Source organism: Oryx dammah, unplaced genomic scaffold, assembly GCF_014754425.2.
Source record: "Oryx dammah isolate SB20612 unplaced genomic scaffold, SCBI_Odam_1.1 HiC_scaffold_5, whole genome shotgun sequence".
Taxonomy (NCBI): Eukaryota; Metazoa; Chordata; class Mammalia; order Artiodactyla; family Bovidae; genus Oryx; species Oryx dammah.
The window spans coordinates 41,254,811-41,275,504 of record NW_024070189.1 but is presented as its reverse complement, the minus strand read 5'-3'; the positions used below and the strand labels follow the sequence as shown (position 1 = coordinate 41,275,504).

At 45.5% G+C, this 20,694-nt stretch overlaps 1 protein-coding gene across 2 annotated transcripts in view; it reads left to right on the top strand.

Annotated features, from left to right (window-relative positions):
* CYFIP2 (cytoplasmic FMR1 interacting protein 2) overlaps nt 1-20,694 on the top strand; it is a 135,398-nt gene that overhangs the window by 89,458 nt on the left and 25,246 nt on the right. For both annotated transcript variants that reach the window (XM_040241439.1, XM_040241440.1), the window contains 3 exons: nt 4,927-5,070; nt 6,746-6,836; nt 7,664-7,794. In XM_040241439.1, the coding sequence (XP_040097373.1) occupies nt 4,927-5,070; nt 6,746-6,836; nt 7,664-7,794 (366 nt within the window). The remainder of the gene's footprint in view (nt 1-4,926; nt 5,071-6,745; nt 6,837-7,663; nt 7,795-20,694) is intronic.

Genomic DNA, 20,694 nt, shown 5'->3' with positions numbered 1-20,694 from the left:
GTTTTAACCAAGCTTAATTTTAAGCAAGACATCCTAAACAAGGTACATAGTTAGTTTCTAAATGCAGGCATTGATTGTAGCCCAAGTCAGTTAACAGGATTGGTTCTACATAAGAGACCTGTAGCAAGTTTCCAGTGTCTCAAGTCATGTTGCATTCCTGTTTCTCCTTGCCAAACCTCAGAAAATGCCCCGGCTCCCATATTCCCACATTTTCTCAATAGGGCCCAGCCTCCTACTGAACCAGCAGGTCAGATGGGTGCCCTGTGGGTGTGTGTGTGCATGTACTTCCCAGCACGCATGTGTGTGTTTCCACCTGCATGGGTGTGGTGTGTTGGGTCGGGAGGGTGGGGTGGGGGGGCGGCGGTTGGGGAATGAGGGGACCTTGTTCACTTAGAAGGAGGATTTGAATTCTGCTCATTTCATGCTGGTCCTTCCTGAGTTTGGGCCATCAACTGAGGCCTGAATGGTCCAGACCAGAATCCAAGAGTAATAGAGGAATGTCAACAAGAGGACTCCTGTGTGTGGGTTTGTAAGGGGGACTTTTTTCAGCCCTGTGTGTGATTAAACAATTCCAAAATTCTTCTTCTCTGCTTGGAACTCTGACGAGAGCTGCTGAAGTTTCCATCTACCCAACTCCATTTTTATTTGTGCTTGCCAGGAAGTGCCAAGGGAACCTTGTGTTAGAAGCTCCTTGGGTGGGAGTGGTGGCTAAGGAGGCTGCTAAGAAGGATGAGTACAGGGAAGACCACAGTGGAGCTTGCACCTTTGGGGCGGGGGGGGGGTAGTTAATAGCACATCTATTCCCACCCTCTGTCCCAGGCAGAGCAACCTCCTAACATCCCCCTGTCTCAGTCTCCACCCAGTGCAGTCTGTTGTTGGACAGCTCCTATTTTTATAATGTTCCCAATATTGAGCAAAATCTGCATTGGGGGGGGGGGGGGGTATCTTCCATCAGCTGGTATCAACTCTGCCCTCTGTCACATCTGTCCCCGTGTAGGATATGCACTGTGTTGTACGAAATTTTACCCCATAGATATACTCTCCAGATTCAGAGAATCGTGACTGTAGCCAAAGCATCTAGGAGAAATTTGATCAGGAAGCTGTGTTTTCTTAGTCTTTACTTTCCAGTTACCAAAGGAAAGGAATATGAAGGGCTCTTATTTCAGCCAGTGCTTCCAGCATGCCTGGTACCATGCTAAGAGCTGTATGTAGGTCACCTCATTTAAATCTTGTACAATCATCCCAGAGTTGGTATTATCTTTACTTAGGGAGTGAAAAAACCGTGAACATGTTAGTCGCTCAGTCATGTCCGACTCTATGCGACTCCATGGACTGTAGCCCAGCAGGCTCCTCTGTCCATGGGGTTCTCCAGGCAAATACTGGAGTGGGTTGTCACATCCTCCTCCAGGGATCTTCCCGACCCTGGGATCGAACCCGGGTCTTCTGCATTGCAGGCAGATTCTATACTGTCTGAGCTACCAAGGCTAAGAGAGTTTAAATAATTTGCTCAGGATCATCTAGCTAGTAAATTTATGGAACTGGAATTTGAATTCAGGTGTGCTCACCCCAGTAAATAACTCTGGACTCAGGCAAAGCAAGAAAAGAAGTCAGAGAATCATACAGGGGAAGAAAGTAGCTGATTGCTTTCTGTCCCCTCTAGGAACAACCACTTGAAAGTTCCATGCTGTTCAAAAATTCCCTTCACAGGATATTTGAAAAAGACACTGAATATGCTCAGAGCTTCACTGGGTTCAGAAGAGAGGCCCAGCTCCAGGTGGGGAGGGTGAGGAGGAAGCTCCCCTAGGGATGAGTCCATGTGATACCCCTCAGACTGTGAGCGCAACCCAGCCATCCCTCTCCTGTGCCCGTGAGGGCTCAAGCTGCAGTCTCTTTGGGAGGAAACTCAAATCAGGTTTTTGTTTTTTAATCTTTGAAAGCAAATGTTGGGAAGTGAATTGGACTATGATATACCCCAGTGGGCTTTTTAATTTCCTTTTGTTATTGAAGTATAATCATAAGCAATAAAGTGCTGTCTTTGTTTAGGCTGCTGTAACAAGAAATACAGTAACTGGGTGGCTTAGACAGCAAAGATTTCTCACAGTTCTAGAGGCTGGGGTGTCCGGGATCAAGGTGCCAGCAGATTCCATGTCTGATGAGAGCCCACTTGCTGGTTTGTAGATAGCCTTCTTCTAGTACATTTGGAGAAGAGAAGGGAGGTGCAGGTGGGGAGGGAAAAAGAGAGAGAGGAAGGGGAGGGGAAGAGGGAAAGAGCATTTTCATGTGTCTTCCTCCCAGGGCACTAATCTCATTGATGAGGATACCACCCTCAGGACTAAATTACCTCCCCAAAGTCCCACCTCCTAATACCATCACAATAGGGATTTAAGATTTCAGCAAAAGAATTGGGGGGTGAGGGCACAACCGTTTAGTCAGTAACATGCACAGATCATGTGTGCATATAGTTTCATGAGTTTTAACACGTGTATACATGTGTGTAGTCAAGAACCCAGTCAACATGTGGGACATTGCCATCATCTAGCCACCACCAGAGGGAAGCCATGGTGTGTCTGCTGTTTGTTTTTCCCCCCTCTCATCCCTGGAGAGGGGGCAGGAGACTATGGAGTGGGCTTTGATTACAGAGCCGGAGCTGAGGTGCACTCACTTGGGAGGGGGAGCACTTTCTGCCACGTGTGCCCTGGTCCCTCTCTCTGGTCCCTCTCTCTGGTCCCTGTCCGTTTGGCAGGGTGGCCGGTTACAGAGACACTAAAATGCTTTGCTCCGCACACAGAAAGTTATAAGGCCTGGCTCCATGGTTGACTATATCAAACTCAGCAATTTATTTACTCCAGGATTTGCTGATCATCAGCCTCTGTGAACATCATGCTTTTTAATCAGTTACATTTTCCCTCCCCACAGAAACTGCTCCTGCCCTACCCCATTTAGAAATCTGTAGTAACTACCTACAAGGTGTCCCTCCTCCAGGCTCAGGCAGAGTTTTACTGTGACAGCACACCAGTGTTGAGTGCAGAGCGCTGTTTTCTCACACTGTGTGCACATGCTCAGTCACTAAGTCATGTCTGACTCCACCAGACTCTTCTGTCCATGGGGTTTTCCAGGCAAGAATACTGGAGTGGGTTGCCATTTCCTTCTCCATTCTCAAACTCCAAGCCTCTCCATATATAGGCATTAACTTAGCAAGAGAACTGTTATTCAGCCTGCTGGATGAGTGGGCTTGTGATTCCTCACGATTTCTTGCTATTAGTGGACACTCTAATTGTGTTCCTCATGTATCCTTCTTATTAGAGGGTACCATGATTGTGATGCTTGTTTGTGAAGTTTAGAATATAGTAAAACATACTTGATGCAAAACCTAGGCTGAACATAATCGAATCTTCCCTGATGGCTCCAGACGGAGCTGAGAATCTTGCAGAACTCCAGAAGCACCATCACAGTTCCTTTTTAATTCATGTAGGATTTCTAATTAGCCAGCTAATAGATTACAGATGTGGTCTTTACATATTTGCATGCTCTGTATACAAGATTTTTACAATTCCAGATAGAACTGTACTCAAATCTAAAGGTTAGAAGTGAAGTTTTTCTTAAAAAAAAAAATGTTTAGGGTTTATGTAATAATTCTGCTTCCAAAGTTCACCTTTGTAGGCAGAGGTTAAAAACATGGGCTTTGGGATCATAACCACCTGGGTTCAGACAGGGCTCAGTTACCTATGAACTGTGTGACCTTGAGCAAGCTACTTACCACCCTGAGCCTCAGTTCCCTCATCTGTGAAATGGGGCCTAGAATTGTACAGATCACAGATCACATACATGGGTTGTGTGAATTAATTGAAAATGCACTTGGAGGGCTTCATGAAGCCTGGCATGAGGTGGTCCATAAGTGGGAACATTTCAAAACAAAGTCACTGATAACTTCAGTGTCTCACCTAGCTGCTGCTGCTGCTAAGTCACTTCAGTCGTGTCCGACTCTGTGCGACCCCATCAACGGCAGCCCACCAGGCTCCACCATCCCTGGGATTTTCCAGGCAAGAGTACTGGAGTGGGGTGCCATTGCCTTCTCCGTCTCACCTAGCTAAGTGAGACCAACTCAGAGCCCTTTATTTTGATCCTGTATTCTCAGACAGAAAGACCTTAAAGAGATTCCACTAATTCAGCAACAGCATCTCATGGGGTCCAGAGGACAGTGGAGATGGCCCTTCAGTGGTCAGGGCTCTGGGCCCTCAACCAACACCCAATCAGAACATCTCAGCTTTTGTCTGTTTCCTCTATTTATTTCTGTGACATCTTTTTTTTTTTTAATTGCTACTCAAAAAGCTTCAAAACCAATGTTCTAATCCAACCCACTCATTTCATAGATGAAGAAGCTGAGGCTCAAAATTCCTGTATAGTTTTCCCACGTGGTCGGCAGAGGTCTCCTGGCCCTCAGGCCTCTTGGTTCTCAAGACCCCGCCCTGTGATAGATGAAGACACCTCGAAGTAGAAAGAAGGCAACGATGAATCAGCTATTGAGGTTTCACCAAGGTTCTCCCAGCCAGTTCCTAGCATTGAAAATGCCCCTAGAGAAAGAAAAGCATTTGTTTTACCCTTGCCCTGTGGCTCAAGAGTGAAAGTCCTGGTTTGTGTGTGGACAGTCAAGAGTAGCATGAGTTCTATTTTATAAAAAGATATTTGCTTGGAGGCCCTTTCTCCTGTTCTGTTAGGGAACTGCTGCCCCATCGGATGCTCCATCCTGTGGTCACTGACCACCACTCTCTAGTAGCGTCTTGCAAAATGTATTCATAGGGGTTCCCCAGTGAGAGAACAAGGATGTCAAGCTTCTATCCTTCTGTGATTGAAACACCTCCTGCCAGGACTCACGTAGTGTGCATTCAGTTCTCTGCCACTGATTTGGCCACATCCTCTGTTTTCCAGCCTCTCAACATCGCCTACAGCCACATCTACAGCTCCTACAGGAACTTTGTGGGGCCCCCGCATTTCAAGACCATCTGCAGACTCCTCGGTTACCAGGGCATTGCTGTGGTCATGGAGGAACTGCTGAAGATCGTCAAAAGCTTGGTGAGGAAGGGGCCCTGGGAGGGGCCCAGTGGGGAGCAATGAGGCCTGCTTTTACTTTTTACCTGGCCTGAAAAATCCAGTAACGGGCTCTTCAGCTCTGTCTGTAGGAATCATCCAGGGAATGCTTTGCCCTTGTTCCCTGATTGCTCTCACGTATCACCCTGTAACATTTCATGCATTTTCTGACCTGTGGTTTTTTGCCTCTTCTTTTCTGATGCTGAGCTCCTCCTAGAACTTGCTAACTGAATTCAGCAATCTTGACTTTGACTTTAAGGCCTACTGGCGCAGTGGTAAAGAATCTGCCTGCCAATTCAGGAGACATAAGAGATGCAGGTTTGATCCCTGGGTGGGGAAGATCCCCTGGAAGAGGGCATGACAACACACATCAGTATTCTTGCCTAGAGAATTCCATGGACAGAGGAGCCTGGTGGGCTACAGTCCATGGGGTCACAAAGAGTCGGGCAGGACTGAAGTGACTTAGCATGCATGCATGCAATGACCACTCATATCCACCTCCTGTGCTGCAATATCTAATTTGAGCATGACAAATCCATGACACATGTGCTGCCGTTTTTTCCACCCACACCCTTGGCAGATATCACTAATCAGTCACCACGCTTCTTCCCCTTGGGATTTCTTGCTGAACACTGATACTGGCCTAGAATTGTATATCCCTTTGCGATCATTCTATATCCACACCAAATATGGTCATGTGAGCATTCATTTAACCAGGACAGTGCTGCAGCAAGGCTTAAACATTTAAATAAGATTTTCTTGAATGTTTGAGATGATGAAAAAGAAATAAAGCATATCTATGTCAGGAATAGCAAGCAGAATTCGTCTGCTAACTTTAGTCCTCTGGTAGCAACTGTATATAATGAGGGGTTGTTCTATGTTGTGAAGCTAAATTTAAAGAAGAAAATGTGGTAATTGATTAAAAGTGTCTACGACAGACACGGGAGGGATGAATGAACCATGCATTTTCTGTGCATAAATTAGATGATGTGTCAATCTTCATAGCTCCCTGGTCCCATTTGATCTTAGATCTTAGTTTAGCTCTCATGTAAGTGCCCCAACCCCAGGAAGGACCCCATGCCTAGAAACTGCCCCCTCTTGAAGTCTGTGAGCCCAAGGGGATAATGAGAGCATCCCCTTTTCTGTCTTAAAAAGGCCCACGTTCCCTTGCAAAGAGCGATGGGGCCAGCCCACTCCCTTAGGAGAGATCCTGCTGGGACACATACAGCACAGACTGGGTGCTTCAGTGACAGATGTTCATTGCTCATGGTTCTGGAGATTGGAAGTCCAGAGCACAGAGCCAGCATGCGAGAAGCGTCCTCCTTCACAGACAGCTGCCTTCTCCCTGTGTCCTCACGTGGCAGAGAGTGTCTTTCTCTTGCTCCCTCTCCTCTCTCTTTTGAAGGCATTAATCCCTTCCTGAGGGCTCCTCCCTCATGACCTAATTCCTTCCCAAGGCCCAATCTCTAAATACAACTGTACTGGGCATCAGGGTTTCAACATATGTATTCGGGGGGAGAACAGATATTCAACCCATAGCACTTATCCACAGGTCTCAGCTGAACCCCTGTACACCCGCACTGGCCCAGCATTCAGCCCCGAGACACTCATGTGCAGCAGCCGTGGATTACTCACTCATCTTGTACTCTTCCTTTGTCAGCTCCAAGGGACGATCCTCCAGTACGTGAAAACACTGATCGAGGTCATGCCCAAGATATGCCGACTGCCCCGGCATGAGTATGGCTCCCCAGGTGGGTGATGGGGAACCAGGAGCAGGGGCTGGTGATAGGAAAATAATCCAGACCTATCCCACGGTGGAAGGGGGCTCTGGCAATCTACCTTGAAGTATTTGCTTCTCTGACATGGCAGCAGGCTGTCACAACACTGGGTTTGCACCCTCTCTCTGCCACTAAATCGCCCTGGACCATTTTTAATCCCCCTAATTGACAGCAGTATCATCTTCCATCAGTGAACATAAGTGGTGCCCACTGGGCCTGTTTCACAACACTGCCCGGAGGCTGGAAGAGGTCCACAAATGTAAGAACCGCTAGGTTGTGAGCAGTTGTAAAGGTCTTCCTTAGCTCAGCACATCCACATTCCTTCCCTCATGTGCCTATTTGGAGGAGACTGATGCCCCAGGCATGGCATAACATGGCATTTCCAAGGTAAGTCAGGAAATAGGAGTTTTCACCACTCAATCTCTGGGCAGAGAAGTCAGCCAGTCTTCCCTTCCCTGATAGTGACGGCACCTGGAATGAGTTTGGAGCCTGGGGGATGGGGAAGAGTGGAGACTATGAGTTTAGTACCAGGTGTCTTTCCTAAATATCAAGATGCCAGGTGCTGGGTCAGTGTGAGTCAGAGCAGGAAAGGGCTAGGGCCAATAGCTCTAGCTTTCATTGCCAGCTGCCCCACTTACTGGCTGTGTGACTGTCGAGATGCCACTTACCCTCTCTGAGCCTCATCTGAAAAGAGGGGTCATAGTGCCTGGTCCAGTGTGTTTTTATGAGTGTTACATGAGCTATTGCAGATACAGTGCTTAGCAAGACCCTCCCACTAACCCTCCCCCTGCACCTCCCAGGGATCCTGGAGTTCTTTCACCACCAGCTGAAGGACATCATCGAATACGCAGAGCTCAAGACTGACGTGTTCCAGAGTCTGAGGGAGGTGGGCAATGCCATCCTGTTCTGCTTGCTTATCGAGCAAGCTCTGGTGAGTCCTAAGCCCCAGGAATTGGCGTGTCTCCAGGCTAGAAGTGTTCCCCCACTGCAACAGATGCCTGAGGCCCCTCCAGCATATCCCACCTGGGAGCCCTGCCGCTCAGCTGTGCACTCTTTTAGGGCGGGCACGCGCTCCTCTCCATTCCATTCAGACCTCTCTGACACCCAGATACTGGGAGAAGCAGGTCCTGGAGTCAGAGAAGCCTGGCCTTCCCCACCACTGCCCCCCTTCCACTAGCAGCAAGGCCCCAGCAGTCTGTCAGAGTCTGGGTTTCCATTCACTTGTCAGATACAAGATAACGCCTCACGACCACAGGCCAGGCATTGCGCTGGGGGTGCAGTGCAATGTCCTGAGTGGTGGAGAGGAGACCTGCCCTGAAAAGTGTCTACACGGAAACGATGTGTTTACTGGCAGAACAAGCGCTGTGAGGGACAATTGCCACGTCTGGAGGGTACACCTGTAGTGTGGTCTTGAGGGCAGGGGAGGAACTCCCTGAGGAGGGGGCCTGAAAACTGATCAGGAACTGGCCTCATGGAGAATCAGGGACAGCTGTTCCGGGCTGAGGGGAGAGCACACAGTGCTTTCTTCGTTTGTTGTCATGGAAGACAGGGATTCTCACCCTGCAAGTCAGTTTAGAGGCTGAAAGGAGGTAAGACATGAAAGTGAAAGTTGCTCAGTCGTGTCCAACTCTTTGCGACCCCATGGACTATACAGTCCACGGAATTCTCCAGGCCAGAACACTGGAGTGGGTAGCCTTTCCCTTCTCCGGGGGATCTTCCCAATCCAGGGATCAAACCCAGGTCTCCTGCATTGCAGGCAGATTCTTTACCAGCTGAGCCACAAGGGAAGCCCCAAGATATGTAAGAGCTAAATAACTGGTTTGAATTATGCTAATGGGCAAAAACACGAGTCCCTGTGCTTCTGCATCTTGGGACCACACAGAACTTGTTCGTGGCTTGCTCATGGAGGCTGTGTTCTCCACACCCTCCCAGTGCTCTCCACTCAGCTCTGGTCCCGTAAGGCGTCCACAGGTGGGCTTGGCCCTCTAGGCACAGGGGAATGGGCAGAGCCAGTGCTGTGGAAGGAAAGGCATGGTCCTCAGGACGCAGCAGGAACATCTTTCAGCATCCATTCCTGCCATCCTCTGTCCACATACACATTCAGCAGAAGGGTATTGAGAACCCGCTCATTGCCGGGTGCGTCCCTAAGTGGCAGGTCAGTGGCCATGAATAAGACAGACAAATAATTACCATTTTTATTCTGGAGAGGGTGATGATGGAAGCGGTAAGCAACCAGAGACGTGAGTGCAGAGGGTAGGTGCTGTGAAAGAATAAACAGGGAAACAGAATAGCTCGAGAGTTGCAGGTGCTGGGAAGCATGTGCTGGTTTTGGAGATGATGAGGTCTCTGAGAAATGCTGAGAACCCTAGAGTGAGCTGGTGTGAAGAAGCAGAGTGGATCAGGTTGGGGCTGAGGTGGGAGAGGCCTGGGCCAAGGGGGCGCCTCGGGAAGCCTTGGGATGCTGTAAGCGGTTGGAGGGGGGCAGATTCTGACTTATTGTTTTAAAGGCCCTTTCGCTGTTTGGAGAAGAAGCAGCCAGAAGGTGAGTGAAGGGCCAGGCTATTTGCAGTTGTCCAGTTTGGCAGGGTCGTCTTGGAGGCACAGGGAGAGGGGCCGAAGGAGGAGGAATTTGGAAGGAGGTGAAGTGAAGGTAGAGGCGGCAAGGAAGCAATGAGAGCACAAACTCAGAACGAGAGCCCGAGAGGGTTCGTCCTCTGGACGTGTGAGCTGCAGCGAGCCAGCCCCATCCACATCGGTGCCTCGTCTCTGCAGCCAGGGATCTGGATCAGCTCTTCTCTTGGACCCTTCCCTCCTGACAGTCTCTGAAACACAGTCTATTTTGTGGGGAGTAATAGCCTCTCTGTTCTCCTCAAAATGGACTAAGTGTTCCTCTTTATGGTAACAGGTTTTTAAACATGGTTCAGCGGGCCTGGTTGCTATAGCAACATAGCCATCAGAAGTCACAAGGATAAGACACACAGGAGAAACCACTCAAGGCCTCAGGAAGATGAGATGTGCAGGTGGGGGAGGGCAGGTCCCTGAGGCCTCAGTTCCCAGTGTCTCTCATGAGTTGTTCTGCACAAGGAGCATCAGTTAACTTCCCATGTAAAGACCCCCAAGAGGCAGACTGTGGACAGGGCTACGAGGAAAGGAAATCCTGTCTCAGGCATCCCTGCCTGCATGGTCAGTTGCAGATACCACTGCAGTCAACAGAACACTCACATCAAAGGCCTTCAGAGCTAAGAGAGACCCCAACAGTTGATATGGCCCAACCTCCTCTATGCATGTTAGGAAAGGAGAATCAGAGAGGGTGTAACTCACCTGAAGTCACACAGCACATCAGTAGCAGAGATGAAAGAACAAAAGCGTGGGTTTCCGGTACTGATCGTCATCCTTAGGGGAATCTGAGTGGGAAGGAGACAGAGCAACAATCAGCGCTTGGGACTTCCCTGGTGGTCCAGTGGTTAGGACCCTTCGCACTTCCACTTTGAGGACACAGATTCGACCCCTAGTGGGAACTAAGATCCCATGAGCCACATGGAAGGCTGTGAGCTCTGCTTTCTACTTAGACAGCTGGAGAAATCCCCAAGATAAGACAGTGCTTTCTGAGACTAGAATGAGGCAGGAGCTTTGGGGAACTTTTTAATTTATGAAGCAGGAATAAATATTTAAATGACATATTGATTATTCTTATTAAATAGGAGGACTAATAACAGAAAAGAAAGAAAGAAAGGAGGAGGAAGGGAGGAAGGAGATCATATATGTCCATAGAGGAAAGGCATTTAAACTGGAATGAAGCATGAAGGTGTCTTGCACATTCAACATAGAAAATGGTGAAAGACATAACAATGAGTAGAAAGAAAGTGAGTTCCATGATAAGACACACATTATGCCATACAAGCAAAAAAAAAACAAACAAAGCCCACAAAATAACCCTCCATTAGGGGAAAAAAAATCTGGGAAAATCATCCTAAATAGTTCAGTCATTTTTTCTAGGTATTAGAGAGGGAGCTAGGATTAGAGGGCAACAGAGACGTTTGCTGTATCTGGATTGTTGAATTTTTTATAAGGGATATATATTCATGTATTATCATTGACTAAAAGTTAATTAAAAAGATACAAGTAGTATATCATAGTTTCAGGAAAACTGGAAGGATACAGAAAGGTATAAGATGAGAAGCCTTTTGCCCACTGGTCTCTTGTATTCTTCTAATAGCTTTACAGAGTTCTGTCTTGTTGTGGGGTCTATATCTGTATATATGTACAAATACCTTCTCTTGCTCTGTGGCGTGCCTTTTTAAAACATATTATTAACACATCATTGATTTGTAAATGGATGGAATATAAATTGAAAAGATTGATCTCCTGGACAAAGATATGTGTTCTGTAAGTTCGGTGCTTATGAAAAATCAAGGATGCGGTAGCAGAACAGAAATGCCTACACCCGCAGGGTGGGTTCTTGTTTGCTCAGTGTTTTTAATGAAGGGCTAGTAAGCATGCTGGCTCAAACGGTAAATAATCTGCCTGCAATGCAGGAGACCTGAGTTCGATCCCTGGGTTAGGAAGATCCTCTGGAAGAGGGCATGGCACCCCACTCCAGTATTCTCGCCTGGAGAATTCCATGGACAGAGGAGCCTGGCAGGCTACAGTCCATGGGATCACAAGGAGTCGGACGTGACTGAGCAATCTTCACAAGGCACAACAAGCAATGAGCAATTCAGTTGACCCTAGAACAGCACTGGGGCTAGAGGTGCCTACCCTCTCTGCAGCCAAAAAGTCGTGTGTAACTTTGCAGTCGGCCCTTTGTATCTGCCATTCCATATCCACAGTTCCAATCTGTAGATTCAACCAGCCATGAGTTACAATACTGTAGTATTTACAATTGAAAAGTATCTGAATAAGTGGACCCAGGCTCTTCAAACCCATGTGTTCAAAGGTCATTTGTATATGGAGTATGCAGTATTCTCACTGCATAGACTAGTTGGATCACCCATTTTACTGTGGATGGATGTTTTCATTGCTTACTCTTTGATAACACTATGAATAAAGATACCATGAATGTTCTTATATATTTCTTTTGGCAGAAATGCTCTCATTTTTTAATTATTAATTTTAAATGAATAATTATTAGTCTTATTAAATCATTACTCTAGCATATACCTCTTTTTTTCTTTTTATTTTTTTTTGGCCATGCAGTGCAGTATGCAGTTCTCAGTTACCCAACCAGGGATCAAGCCTGTGCCCCCTGCATTGAAAGTGCAGAGTCTTAACCACTGGACTGCCAGGGAAGTCCCCTGTGTGGTCTCATTTTTATTGGGTAAATACCTAGTGGTGGAATAGCTGGATCGATGTGGAGACATCATGTTAGCTACAGTGGATACTGTCAAAAAGCTATACAAGGTGGTTGTACCAGTATATACTCTGTTCAGCAATGCGTGAGCGTTTTTATTTCTTCACATCCTCATGAACAGTTGGATCATCTGTCTTTTCAATTACAGCCGGTGGATGTGTGGTGATATCTCACTATGGTTTTGATTTCCCTGATGACTAAGGATGCTGAACTATTTCCATATGGTATTTCTATTTGGACAGTCTCTCTTGTGAAATGTTGTTCAGTATTTTTGCCTATTTTATTACTGAGTTATCTTTTCCTGTTGATTTGTAGCCATGATTTATATACTGTCTGTGAGTGTGTTAGTTACTCAACCGTGTCCAACTCTTTGCAACCCCATGGACTGTAGCCTGCCATGCTCCTTTGTCCATGGGATTCTCCAAGCAAGAATACTGGATGGATTGCCATTTCTTTCACCAATATACTGTAGATACATGTATTACAAATATATTTCTATGGCATGTCTTCCAATGAACAGAAGTTCTTAAGGTTTATTGTAGTTCTTGTTTACATTTTCCTGTGTGGTTGATGTTCTTGTGACTTGTTTAAAGAGATCTCCCCTATTCTTAAATCATGAAGATAAGTTATCTTCTGAGAGTTTTAGAGTTTAGCCTCTCCAGGCTCAATAGACCTTTAAGTCTATTACTCACCTGGAATGGATATTTGTGTTGAGTGGGAAGTAGAAAGCCAACTTCATTTCTTTCCTAAGTTGCCTCAGCACCACTAATTGAAAAGCCCTCTTTCTCCCTGGTCTGCAGACGTAGTTCTGTGTCTGTCATTTACCAAGTGACCACAAAGGTCTGGTCATGGGAGGCTTTTAATGAATGCTGCTGCTGCTGCTGCTAAGTCGCTTCAGTCGTGTCCGACCCCATAGACGGCAGCCCACCAGGCTCCGCCGTCCCTGGGATTCTCCAGACAAGAACACTGGAGTGGGTTGCCATTTTCTTCTCCAATGCATGAAAGTGAAAAGTGAAAGTGAAGTCGCTCAGTCGTGTCCGACTCTTCGCGACCCCGTGGACTGCGGCCTACCAGGCTCCTGCGTCCATGGGAGTTTCCAGGCAAGAGTACTGGAGTGGGGTGCCATTGCCTTCTCCACTTTCAATGAATACTTGAATCAAATCTGAAATGAACCATATTTGTTAGGTATCTGTTTATAAACCTATTGTGTTTTTAAAGGAAATTATATTACTAGTGACTAGTATTGCCTCTACTATCTTTTACTGTAAGAAATCATAAGGGAAGTATTCCACAACACAAAGTTTTGGTTCAAATGTTGTGTGGTTTTCAAGCCATCAGCCCATTATTTGCTATGCCAGCGCACACCAGGAGAGGGCCCTGTTCGTTCACAGGAGCAAGGGAGGTCGGCATCCCTGCAGAGGAGGTAGCCCTTCTGCCTGCCTTTTGCTGCCGGACCTCCCGTCCAGGACTTGAGAGTGTTTGCTGCCTTAGGCCCTGTTGTTTATTTATTTTCTCATCCCAATAACTAAGTGAGCCATAGTCATACTGGTCAGTCATGAGTGGTTCTTACCTTTACAGGAATTGAGGACAGTTCAGCCCCAAACTCACAGATCTGAAGGCTGGTCAGAGGTGCGAGAGTCATCAGGAGCCATCCAGGGCAGGTGTCTTGACCTCAGCACCACTGACATCAGGGGCCAGATAGTCCACAGTTGGGGGTACCTCCTGTGTGTGGCAAGTTGCTGAGCTGCATCTCTGGGCTGTGCCTGCTAGATGCCAGGAGCACTTCCCCAGTTGTGACAACCAAAACTGTCTTCATCTACTGCTTAATATTCCTTTGGAGGACAAACCCTCCCCCTTGCTGAGAACTACTGATCTGATGCAATCCTAGTTCCACAGTTCACAGATAGTAAACTAAGGCCCTGAGAAGGAGATAACCTTCTCTGAGCTGCAGCTACTCAGGTAGTGCAGGAGTTAAGACAAGAACCCAAGACCCTCACAGTTCAAGTACTCAAGGCCAGACAGCTGCTCTGCTGAGCTTTGCAAATTGCTGTTGGCTTTTGTTTTTATTTTTGTTTTAGTTCCAGCTCCATGTCTGACCCCTCTATTTCCTGCTTCCACTATGTAGTCCATTTTCTTTAATTTTGCTTTTCTCATGGCATGCTGCTGCTACTGCTGCTAAGTCGCTTCAGTCGTGTCCAACTCTGTGCGACCCCATAGACGGCAGCCCACCAGGCTCCTCCGTCCCTGGGATTCTCCAGGCAAGAATACTGGAGTGGGTTGCCATTTCCTTCTCCATTCTCATGGCATAACTGAAATCAATTCATTGCTAGAAAACAGAGAGGTTCAGAAAGAATAAAACAGAAACCATAGTGCCACACCAAGATAACCATTGTTCACATTTCAGTGTGTTCACGTGCCAACATATTAATTTTCCATATATATATATATTTCTTTTTTTTACTTTGTTTAGTTATAAAAGTAATAGTCACCAAGCTGAAAAGAGAGGTTACCTCTGTGGGGTATGATGCAGGCAGGAACAGGTGATAGGAGTCCTCTATATTGTACATTTATTGTTTGAATTCAGTGCAGTAAGATTTATTGTTTTTCTTCCTTTAAAGGAAATACACCCACGCTTAAAAAATACACATGGTCCCGATGCATGGGAAATCAGAAGGAACCCCCCACCACCACCACCCAACTCAGACTCTCACAACATATTCCCACCTCTACTTGATCCACTTATTTTGCCCCTCACCCTGAAAAAGGATACCCCCAGCTACACAGGACATGGATTCTGTCCCTACATCCAGGCACCATCAAGTGGCTCCCCTCGGCCTGAGTGTATGAGAGTTTCTTCCAGCCCAGACCCTGAACCCAGTGGCTTTCTTGATTGGAAATGAGCCAGGACTTGTGGGAAGAAAAGCAGAATCTTTGCAAGTAGGCCCCCAGCTGAAAGCTCCACACGTGACTGTAATGTGCAGCCAGGGAGGAGAGCCCTGTTCTGGAGGTTGTCTTCACAACTAGCGTTGCCACAGAGTAGTCATTGACATGTTGTCACGATTCTTGCCCTATCTACAGACCCCTGCTCCTGTTATTTATGTAATAATTGTATCTAAAATATCTTTTTACCTTAAACTTCTTTTAAAAGGAAACTTCATATCATTTTCCATTAAAAAAAAAAATTCTCTCTCTCTGCCAGTAGAAAGCAACCAAAATAATAAATCCAATCAAAACAAAAGATGATGACATAATTCCAGTTGCTGCCTGCCTGGGCCCTGAGTGAGGCCCGCACGTTTTCTCTGTTAAAAAGAGACATTAGCAAATGTTACAGAAGTGGGAAGACCTACTGCTTCCAGATGGAGACCTCATCGTTGAAGTTGTCAGAAATATTAACAGGAAACTGAAAAGGAAAAAGACATTCTCACTGTGACTCTCTGTTATGAAATTCCACTGCCCTGGACCCCCTCATTTCCTACCCTTTGGAAAATGCCAACCTTGGGAGACGCTGACATGCATTTGTGGGAAAGGAAAAGCTGCTTTCTGGGTCAGTTTCTTGGCCATAGATCTTTCCTAGTTGATCAGACATGATTCTCATCTAGAATAATAATTAATTTTCCCCTTGATGATTCAGGGGCTAGGGTAAGGGGTGGAAGGTGAGACATAGTAATACAGAGTATTTTAATTTTCAAGTAAGGCATAGCCTGGTAGGGAAAGACCACCCCCGCACACACGCATAATCAGATAAAGCTAAGTTGCTGATTTATTCAGCCAGGGCTACGGAGAGCTCCTGGAAGTGATGGAGCAGGAGCAGATGTAACAAACCTCAACAGAGCTCTCCACTGTGCCTGGAGTCACCAGTGAGGGGCTGGAAGCTGCAGCTCATACTTTGCATACAAAGGAGGGCCGTGGTGGATGTGGGAAGCCTCATTTCTGGACTGTTCCACAGGCCCTGTATCCTTGGGGCTTAACATCAGTTCGCAGGAAGTACTGACACTGACATCTATATGCATCCTTATAAGGGAATGTTTAGATGGCTGGGCCTGTCCTGCCACCCACAGCCGGTGGGAGAGCCAGAGCTGGGATTCCTGTGGGGTGCTCCACCTCAATTTTTCCAGGGCATTTCTCCACACTCACTTGACAAAGACAAAGCAAAAATGTATCCGTGTTATTGTCTTTGTTGTCTCGAGACTCAGAATGTTATTTAAGAAAATACTGTTTTGAGAATGATTTGATGCTTCCCCTTAGGAAATCAGCTAAAACGGGTACATAGTTTTCTACCCAGAAGCAGAGCCTAAAGGTAGAATCTAATGCTGTTCTACATAAATCTGACACATGTAAGATCACACTTTTTTAAAAAATATATGTATCCTGAATCTTTATGATGTCCGTTAACCAAGACTTATCAAGTTCCCAGTTAGCCTCCTAGAGTGAGTGAGATGGGAACATGAAGTTTTGCTGTATTTCATGGAAGTCCCTCATAGTTCATCAGTTTTAAACTAAATAAATAGAAAAGGAAAATATTAAGACTGAAAGCGAAATGAAATACTTATCCCTTGAATTTTTTATGTGGGTTTCTTTCAATAAAGTATTTTTGCATCCTGACTCCAGAAACCTCTTAATTTTTACTTGCTCTATTAACAGAGAGCACCTTTATAGTAGCTCTTGATTGTGATGAATCATCTAGAACTGTGATACGTTAGTGGCTGTCCTAAGCAATAGGAATAATAAGCATTGTTGTGGCACTTGGTAAGTGTAGCACTTGTCACTCATTAGCCCCTCCCAGGGAGGACCCTGTGCAGAAGCGGGAGCACATATCAGTTCCCAAACGAGAGAATCATTAGAGTACTTTTTGATAGAGCAAGGCTTTCCCTGGTGGCTCAGATGGTAAGGAATCTGCCTGCAATGCAGGAGACTTGAGTTCAATCCCTGGGTTGGGAAGATCCCCTGGAGAAGGGAATACCCACTCCAGTATTCTTGCCTGGAGAATTCTATGGATGGAGGAGCCTGGCAGGCTACAGTCCCTGAGGTCAGAAAGAGACAGACGCAACTGAGCGACTTTCACTTTTCACTTGGTAGAGCAACTGCTTCATCTTTACACTTTAGAAAACTCATCATGATTAGATCCTGGATCCCCCAAAAAATGCTATAAAAAGACTCCTTAAGAACAGTCAGGAAATGTTAGTATGTTATATGATATCAAGAATTTTTGATGTAGGTGATCACAATACTGAGGTTACATGGGAGGATGTCCTTTTTAGGAATTGCGTGCTGAAGTATTTAAGAATGATTGATGCAGTAGCTTTAGCTCGCTTTCAGATAATTCAGTAAATCAGAGAGTCAAAGCAGATATGGTAAAATGTTCACTAGGACTCTACATCAAGAGCATAGGAATGTTCATAGTTCTTTCAGATGTTTTGTATTTAATATGTCTGACATTTTTCATAGTACAAACTTGAGGGCTGTGTGAAGGAAACTGCATCATAGAATCTGGAAAGTTAAGAAAAAGGGTCATTGAGCAGACAAGGTCATGAGGTATAAGAAGGAAGAAAATTTATAAGGGGTTTTTTTGTTGTTGTTGCTTTTTAGCTACTTCTGCTAGTTGGTGAGATTTATTCTTGGTAACATAAGCCCCAGAGCTACTTCTGACCTCATTTCTGAAATTTATTGAGGCATCTGCTAGTGCCAAACTCAGCCACGACTCTCATGCTGCCCATCTGTTTGATTCGTGAGCAGGAAATAGCAGTTCAGGACCATAGAAAGCCAAAGCTGGGGAAGCTAGCCAGTGTGAATTAGAAGGAGGCCACTCAGGCCTGTGAGCGCCACTGGGAGCACACCCAGAACACCACAGTCGGCTGCCTTCCTCCCAGGATCCATGGGGGTGAGACCCTCCCCCAGCTTCTGGGTCTTTGAGAGAAAAGAAAACAGTAGTTCCTTTTCCCTATGCTCAACTTAAGAGACATGTTTCCGTGCAGCTTCTTTGATGGTCTCTCTGCCTTTCCATTCTTGCTCTGTGGGCAGTTTGCTAGTAGGTAAAGCATTAGGGAGATAAAAAGACAGAGCTCATTTGCCCATGGAGCAGCAAAAAGATTTTCATACCATTGTAAATCAGATCATGCTACTCTCCAGCTTCAAACTGACAGGTAGCTTCTCATTACTGAAAAATCTTTATTTTCAATTTATCAAGTATAGTTGTTTTATAATGTTTTGTTGATCTCTGCTGTCATTGGTACTAAAAATTCAAAGTCCTGACTTTGGCCTCGAAGTCCCAATAATGGCCCAGATTATTCAGCCGTACCTTTTCCTTCAACCCCATCTTTCATTGCCACTCTCTCCCTGGCTACCAACCTGACCCTTGAAGGTCAGCTTGCTATTGCTGCTGCTAAGTCACTTCAGTCAAGTCTGACTCTTCGCAACCTCATAGATGGCGGCCTACCAGGCTCCTCCATCCATGGGATTTTCCAGGCAAGAGTACTGGAGTGGGTTGCCATTGCCTTCTCCAGAAGGTCAGGCTAGAGACGAGAAGTCTGAGGTTCCCCCAAAGACCTGCATCAGGACCAAGGCTGACTCTTACTGTCCTTGGCTTCTACCCTAATGCTTGGTGACATTTACCCCCTTGGCATTTATAATTCAGGGGCAGCCAGAGCACCCCCAAAACAAAGCATCTCTTCTAAGAACTTTCTGTCACAGTGTTTGAAATTCTCCTATTAAGGGCTTACTTTGTTGATTTGAAATGTTCTTTGATCTTTAGAAGCCAGCTAAAATACCAAGTCCACTGACTGTTTGGGAGATAGATAATGCTATGGAAGTCAGTTCTTCGACGGGTATTCACTTGCCAGGTAATTCTGAGGAGTAGGAAGATCACTCAAGAAAGGGTATAGTGGAACAAAAAGACCTCCTCCAGGCATAAACAAAAAACAAACCAAAGAAAAACACTGAAGTAGAAACTCATAGAAACTCTGTACTGTGCTTGGTGAGATGTTGAGAGTATACACTAAGTGATAAAAAGAGTTTACAGAAAAGTGCTATTTTATATTCCATTCTTATTTTAAGATATATGCTTAAATGTTTTATGCACAGTAAAAACTGGCTGGACAGACCCCAGAAGGTTATCAATGATGACCCCCTGCATGATGAGGTTATAAATGTTCCTTTTATAAAAAAAAAAAAAGTGTATCTGCAATTTCTATTTTTTAAAAAATAGCCCAAAATAAAGGAAGGGGCACAGTGACAATTTTAAAAAACATATCTAATGTTCTGTGCAATGACTGTATCTAACTACAGTACTGTATTGTATACTTGAAAGCTGCTGAGAGAGTACATCTTAAATGTTCACAACAATAAGAACAAAGGTGGTAATTGTGTGAGGTGAAGAAAGCATCAACTAACCTTATTGTGGCAATCATTTTGCAATATATATGTGTATCAATCATTGTGTCATACACCTTAAACTTACAAAATGTAGTATGTCAGTTATATCTCAGTGTATCTGGGGGGAAAAGCTGTGTATGCTAAATTAATAGTTTTTCAAAGGATAACCTTTTCCTCGAGGCTGAATTAAATATTGGGTGCATTTCCAGAAGAAAATGACAAATGTCCAATCAAATAGCACATGGAAAGTGGTTAAAATGTCGTTGTTGTTGACGGCTCTTGGAAATCAAGGATAACAAATCTGTAACCTAAGTGCCAGTGCCCTTATTCTAACCTAAGGCAGATATTCATGGGCCATCCTGCTGAGTCTGGTGTCAGAATCCTCTCCAGGAACACCCACTGCCTCTCAGCCATGGTCGGTACTTGAGATGACCCCGGGGCCATCACTAACACATTTGTTGCCTTCAGGCAAATCATGAAAAGATATCTATTCTTGAGATCTTATGCCTTCTTCTTTTGCAATATTAATATGTTGATTTTTTTAGAGACCAAAATACATCTGTTGGAAAGTCATTATAAACAGCCCAAATCTGATGTCTACCATATATTTGAAACCCCCTAGGATGGGATATCCTTGGGTAGTATACTATCTTCATAAGCCATTCACAGCAACCCTGAGTGATACTTTTTTTGTCATCTCTACTGGAGATCCACCCCCTCCCCTAAAATAAATCCTTCTCACTCTCCCCCAAAAAGAGTGGTCTGAGACCCCTGGAAATGGCCCAGTTGTCCTGACATGCTAGCACTGGAGTTTGTCCTACTTTGGTATCTAGGAGGCAACTGAACTGCCCCGTTCCTCTTGGTCAGTTGTACAGTCCATAGAAGAAGGCAGTATGGCAAAACATAGGATGCTAACTAGATGTTATTAACCAGTCAGTTGTTTCCATTTCTAGGCAACATGATGGAAGGCAAACTATGGGTCTTTGTTCCAATTAAAACTCAGACTTCACATTTTTTCCCAGTCCCTGAATTTGCTAATTTCACACTTCAGTGATTTACCATGAATGCAGTTCCCTGGGGCCTTTGCTGTTGCATTGCAGACTGTATTGCAGC